The 7,155-nt window shown below is 34.8% G+C and overlaps 1 protein-coding gene across 1 annotated transcript; it reads left to right on the forward strand.

Moving 5' to 3' along the window:
* Positions 1–307: 307 nt before the first annotated feature.
* On the forward strand, positions 308–5,652 carry LOC123203292 (biotin--protein ligase 2-like). Its single transcript, XM_044619609.1, has 10 exons — positions 308–474; positions 557–824; positions 915–976; positions 1,390–1,538; positions 2,360–2,480; positions 2,693–2,848; positions 2,937–2,982; positions 3,618–3,684; positions 4,056–4,132; positions 5,398–5,652. The coding sequence occupies exons 1-10, from the start codon at positions 339–341 to the stop codon at positions 5,438–5,440; spliced, it is 1,125 nt and encodes a 374-aa protein (XP_044475544.1). The 5' UTR covers positions 308–338; the 3' UTR covers positions 5,441–5,652.
* Positions 5,653–7,155: the final 1,503 nt, after the last annotated feature.

Raw genomic sequence — 7,155 nt, forward strand, 5'->3', positions numbered from 1 at the left:
GCCACGGTCTTTTCCAGGTGAATTGATAACAATGAAGTCAGTGTCTTGAAGAGCGCTCTGTAATTGCTCCATGGATGCTCAACACAACACCCTAGTAAGCTCTGAAACTTTTTTTTCCGCTAAAAAATGCGAGCGCGTTTGATGAGCGAATGATCATTTATACATACTTGCTAGTGTCACATGTGCATTACCCTTGTTACAATCACATCCGCTAGATCATTGAAAATTGAGATCAAAAGCGCGGTCCCACTTGATGACGTGTTAGGCTAAATGAGATCAACGGCTTCCAAGGCGTTTGTGAGAATTACAAATTTACTGCTGTTTGTAATTTAAGTCGCATGGTTTTGTCCGTCTTAAAGCCGCCATCTGCGAATTGCTTGCGTTTCTTCTCTCTACTAGTCTCCTCATCTTTTCACTCCGTACGACTTGTCGTGTTTGCGCATATTAAGGCTTCTCGTCTGTCTCTACCAGCAGGTTTGGAATCGATGTTGTATTAATGAATTCAATTTAAATTGAGAGCAAGTTTTATTTTTTGGTTCTTGTTTGTTTTGCTTAGCGATGGATGGTAATTCCTCTGGCACGTTGGTTCTATGTGGAAAATCGTTGGCTGAGAGTGAAGTTGCTGAGTCATTGAAGGCCAATAACACGCTTAAACTCCCTGATAATAGTGAATTTTCCATAATTTTGCAATCAGAAATTGGTAAATCTGTTGAAGAAGAGTCTTTCGATGTTAAACTTTACATGAACTCTCTTTCCACCAATCAGTTTGGTCGATTCCTGATCTGGTCTCCGCGGGTGTCTTCTACGCACGACATTGTTTCTCAGTAAGTGACTTTTTATTCAGTTATGCATTAATTCCTGATTTTTTTGGTTATATTTTATCAAATATTGAATTCTCTTTTAGTTTTTGACAGCAACTTCGGGGAGCTTCCAGTTGGTTCGGTTTGTGTTTCTGATGTTCAGTTTAAAGGGCGAGGTATGAATGAGGCATTCAACTAGCATATTGCAACATTCATTCGCTTTATTTAATGAACTCCTCTTAAGTAAGTGTTAATTTTGAAACGTCCGAACTTGATGCTGTTAGAATAGATGAAGGAAAGATTAATTTATGTAGTACAATGATATGGTTTTATTAGATAGGCATTCAAGTGGTTGCACAATCTTGAAGATAATCTTTAAGACTAGCCAGTATGTGTAGGCCAAATTTGTCACTTACTACATGATAATATCTTAAAAAGTATCAGTTAATCCAATGACTGACATGATAGTATGGAAATGTTCAATAAATTTTCCATATAAAAGAATTAAATTAGAGTTGTAACATTTAATAAACAAAAAAGGAAAAGGAAGTTGAATTGTTGTCTGATATTTTGATATTTAATCATGTAGGTCGATCAAAGAATGTGTGGGAATCTCCAAAGGGTTGCCTTATGTTTTCTTTTACCATACAAATGGAGGATGGAAAAATTGTACCTTTGTTACAGTATGTGGTGTCTCTTGCTATGACTGAGGCTATAAAAGATATATGTGGCAAACATGTAAGTGTATGCATTGTTTCTGTTGTGTATGTAGAAAAAAGGATAACAGAGTAAGAGGATCTACTTCGTCAGAATTTTGTAAGCTGCTGGTTGTTGAATTTCTGTTTGTATTAATTACAAGAATAATTAGAGAGATCTTAACTTAAGCAAGCTATGTAAGTTCAACTTTGTAAAAAGCAAGTAGAAGTGTATAACAGTAAATGTGTTTGTGATTGGTCAAAACATTCTTTATGCTGTTTCAAAAAGTGATTTTTACATTGGATGATCGGAGAACATATGTTCTTCATTGAAGCTTCATCTATTACAAAGTAATTTTCAAATTTAACCAAGTAAGCTTTTGCTATTCGTTTTGATACAGTAGACTGCAAAAAACAAAAATTGTGTTGTCAATCAGAATAAATTGAATCTATGAAAGCATGTTGCACTGGAAGTGACATTTTAGTGGCTCATACATTTAACTTACTTTGTCAGGCATATGAAGGGAACAAGCTTAAAGGAAAGATTGCCTTACTTAAAGCACTCAATCTTTAAGTACCATACTTAAAAATCAAAACGTGAAACTACTATGCAACTGCAAAATCTTTAGTATCTGGCCTGGTTAAAAGATATCATTTTCAGAAGACTTTTAACATGTTTGAAGCCAGAATTGAGCTATGGAAATTATCAAATTTTGTGATCTGCAAAATTTTGCTTACTTCTTCTTTGTGCCTTTCTTCTTGGACCTTTCACATCATATATGATTGTACTGCTTAATTCTTTATATGAGTTTTCTGAAGTGCTGGGCACTGATAAAATTGTTTTTGGAATATTGTTTATTTCAGGGATTACCATACATTGATGTTAAAATAAAATGGCCAAATGATCTGTATTTAAATGGCCTAAAAGTTGGAGGCATATTGTGCACATCAACATATAAATTGAAGAAGTTCAATATCAGTGCTGGTAATTAGACTTTGTTTGATGGTAATATGATTTGCCTTTGGATGATGATGAAGCAGATGCATTTGAAATCTGTGTTAGTTTCTGGCTAAATGTGTTCTTCTTGCTGCTTTCTTCACCTTCATGATTTGGAGTTGCAGCTTATTACCTATTCTAAAATTTCTAATCCAAATATATATGCATGATAGATTTAATCTATCCTCTCGTTCTTGCAGGTGTAGGTTTGAATGTAAGTAATGACGAGCCAACAACATGCTTGAATGCAGTTCTAAGAAAGTTCTGTGATTCCGCTTACCAGTACAGAAAAGAAGATATTCTTTCAGCCTTTTTTGATAAATTTGAGACCTTTTATGATCTTTTCATAAATCAAGGTAAATAAATGTTTAAGTGATGACATATTCATCTTGAAAATGTAATTTGAATGATAATAGAGCTAGTTCTTTGCTGCATGGTTTGCAGGATTTCAAACTCTTGAGGAGCTATACTATAAAACTTGGCTACACAGGTGACATGGAAATTTTTGTTACTTTTTTTTTAGTTTGCAGTTTCATTCTATGTACTCCAAAAATAAATTTGTCTGTACTTGTAACAACTTAAGAAGCCTCTTGACCATGAGAATGCTTTTTATCCACTTATTATTGTTGAATATTGAGGCTTTACCTTGTTTTTGAATCTTGGGCACAATTCTCACTGCATCCCCTTTTGTTTTTTTTTTTTTATTTGATATTCCTGTAACTTTCCTTGATGTATACTTGAAACTTTTCCCGCTTCTTGAATTCACCCATTGCTCTTGCACATAATTAAATGAGGTCAATTTTTTTTTTGGCAAATTTATTGCTCCACGACATGATAAATGTCAAATCTAACATCTAGATTCTAGTGCAGCTGTGTACACTGTTAAAGAGCATGGCAGTATAAGTTATTGCCATTGAACTGTGATCTAATGTAAATATCTGCTTCTATGTATCATGATCGACTAGTATTAAAAAATTTAAAGGATTCTGCATGCTAAACACAAGTGAGCTTGAGCTTGTTTTATTTTCAAAATAACCAAATTTTAGTGTGCATGATACATTTATCATCTTATGCATACCTACATGACAATGCTCTGTTCCAGTGGTAATTCTTTTGCTTGTGCAGTGGGCAGAGAGTTATTGTACAGGATAAGAATGAGGACCAAGTAGTTGAAAGTGTTGTGACTATCCAGGTATGTCAGAGTCAAGGAATTCATGATAAGTTCCGTCATGCAAATTTTGATATGCATGCATGCATGTCTCAATGATTTGTGTTTCTGGTTAGTTGGTAAGAACACTTATATTGGGACCAAATCCTGCTTACAGCAGGGTTTGATTGATGTGTTTGCTTTGCATTTGAGGGGGGGGTAGAGGTAAGGATGTAGACGAAAATACATGCAAATCCTTCACCTAAGGAGATTTGATCCAGTCGCAAGTTAGAAGATATATGATTCTGATTTTTATTGATGTTCAATACCAATGTCTGTGATGAGTAGAAGTAGCATGATGCTCCAGAGCTACAGCTTAAACTACTCTGTTTTTCACTATTGGATTCTATTTGCAGGGATTGACATCATCAGGATATTTGTTAGCAATTGGTGACGACCATCAAATTTGTGAGCTTCATCCTGATGGAAATAGGTAGATTGTACAAATAAATTACACACTGTTTATTTTCACCATGAAGAAAATATGCTAGACTGTCTCAATGTATCATTTTTAAATTAAAAAATAGAGAAAATAGGCTATCATGAACAGGATGAAGCTAGATCTTCAATTTTCTCATCAACCACACATCTACTGCCAGAAAAATTTGTACTCCTTTCTCACACTGAGGCCAGATCCTTGCAAAGAAACAATTAGGAAAACACTTAGTGTAATGATATTGGCATAATTGTGACAATCCTGACATACATCTACAGTATGCAGGAAAAAAAAATTGTGAATTTGTGCGTGCTTATAATTGTGGATGTGGATATATGGTTGTTGGGAACATATTTGTTGGCCTGCAAAATTGATGTAAAACGACTATCAGAGGGTGTAGGCAGTTAACTCTTTTCTAGCTTAAGCTTAGAAGTAGAGAAGTAAATTGCAGAACAGTCATTTTTTTAGTTTGTAGTGTTCTATCTGTATGTGGATTATGTCTATTACTAGCTAATGAATGGTTAAAAAATACGTGTGGATTGGTTAGTTCTATAAAACACAGGTATATCAGAGTGTTCTATAGATGATTTTAAATTCGTTGAGCTCTTGTATCAGATTTTTGTCTCTTTCGAGAACATATCTAGTAAGCTTGTATTTGGCCTTTAATCTAAACTACAGAGTCAGGCATATTATTTTGGTTATGTTCACTTGACTGCTTTATCTCTTGCTTCTGTGGAGTTAATAAACTATTTTTATTTTTTGGCCTTCTGAAGATTTGGAAATCTGCTTTTGATTTCCCAATTCCTTTAGAATTCCTTCTTTTAAGAATATCTGTTGTTTCAGCTTTCTCTTCTTTATCAGATCTCGCAAATCTCTTTGTTAGCCACAGAGAATATAGGAACAGGAGTTCCAATGGATGAGGGAAGGGAGATTTTCTTTTATTTTTGGTTGATTTTTATTCCAAAATGTACCCATATATTTACTGTGTATGTTATGCTAACTCTACTTTCAATAGGGTTATCTTCCCCCAGATAGAATGTTATGTTTTCGCCATAGAGATATTGTAATAAAGCATACTATAGCTTCTTAAAATTGCATTTCATCTTACTTTTGGATGTTATGGTTGCATAGAGCTTTATATAGCAATTTAAGATTTCATTGCGGTTATAATTTAGATGCTGTGGTCAGTTGCATTTTGCAACATTAACTTGAATAATAGCTCAGAGCAAGTATTCATAACATTTTTCTCCTTTTGGCTACAGTTTTGACTTCTTCAAAGGACTGATCAGAAGAAAACTTCAATGATCCCAGACTACCCTTCCACGGGAGGAGACTGTCATGCTTGCATCATGGGAAGAACTTAGGATATTTTGTCGTTTTTATGTTTGTCCCATTGTCACAATACTTATTCTATTTCCAAAATTATTGATGCTTTGCCTTCTGCTTATTTTATTGAGATCTTGGTCAAAATTCGTACGATTAGTTCAGATTTAATTAAATGAGACTTTTTTTCTCAATATGTTCAACAGCTGTTAATCGAGACAGAATATTTCTTGTCATATGTTCTATCATATGGAAACTGTGGTCTTAATTTTGCTAGGAAAACCATCATTTGTCGAAAATTTAATGTCTTCTTTGCCAGCTATCAACTGATATGAATCAAGAATTATATAATTGATTGTACATCATCTTAGTTGATAATAACTGAATTTTTGTTAATGTCTTCTCCGTGATTGAATGACCTGCTATGAGTTATGAACCAGGTATCTCAGAATTATGCTTCTGGGCTTCAAGGATCCAACATTTTGATGTTGACAGGACTTGTTTGACCCCTATCACTGTTGATTTGTTGAATCATGCATTCATGATGAATAGGATTTTTTTTCTAGAAGGCAACAATCTTCACCGGGGATATGTTGACACAAACGCAATCAAACACCAAGACATAGGTAAGCCCTTTTATTGTTTTTTGTCCCGCTATCTCTCTTCTATTCTTTGCTTGTCGCTCTCTTTCTTTCTTTTCTGTTTGTGTCTTGCTATAATTTGTTGGTATGAATAGACAAGAGACTCACTCAGCTTGACATGCACCAAATTCTGCACTGAGAGAAAGGTTTTAGGTGGTCTACTTTTGGAGGGGCCACAGCCTCTCTGGTCCATTTGACAGACATTGTCTTGTCTTTGTCACTTTATGAAACTATATTGAGGTTTAGTCATGGGCAAAGGCTGGTAATACAAAAGCCCTCAAGTTCTAGTTTGTTGTCATGCATGGAGGCTTTTAGGTTCCATTTCTAAGTTTATGGTCCCCCCATCCACCAAAATTCTCATATCATTTGCTGCTTTTGTCTTTGCTTGTCTTGCGGAGGGCTTTTGAGGTAAGCCCGCACATTACTGCAATTGAAAGCTGTGATTGCCTTGTGTATGCTGTTTGGGCTTGTGAGTGATATGTACCTTATCCTGCTTAGGTATCATGAGGTCAACAGTGATGCCTTAACCTAGCCAGGTACAAATTTATTGATTAGCAGTAGTGTCTTGCATTTATTTGAGAACCTTCTACTGGAAAAATTAAAAATGATTTGCCTGAAGAAAAGTTCATAGGTTGACATTGTTGCCGAAGAGCTGGTGAAATTGAATAAAATATGGAGCACAACTAGGAAAGCTCACTTAATTATTATGCTCCTCTGTATGGTTGAGACTGATTCAACGCCATGCATGTCTATCTACTGGAAATTTGGCATCAAATGCCGAAGAAAGTTGAAAATTGAGAAAAAAAGGCTGTTGACATTCGTCGTTAAATCTTAGGTGTCAGACAATATGGGTGAAATTTAGGAATTAAGTTGGATGCCTTGGTTGGGACTTTTTGCTTCCAAAATTTCATTGAATTTATAAATTGAGACAGTGGGAAAAGGGGGCTATATATCCAAATTTTCAAACATGACAAATCGATCACTTCTGTCATTTGTCAGAATCAAGATATTGTACAATTCCAATGTAATTCATATAATTTAATCTAAACTATTTTT

This window comes from Mangifera indica, chromosome 19 (genome assembly GCF_011075055.1).
Source record: "Mangifera indica cultivar Alphonso chromosome 19, CATAS_Mindica_2.1, whole genome shotgun sequence".
NCBI classification, from domain to species: Eukaryota; Viridiplantae; Streptophyta; class Magnoliopsida; order Sapindales; family Anacardiaceae; genus Mangifera; species Mangifera indica.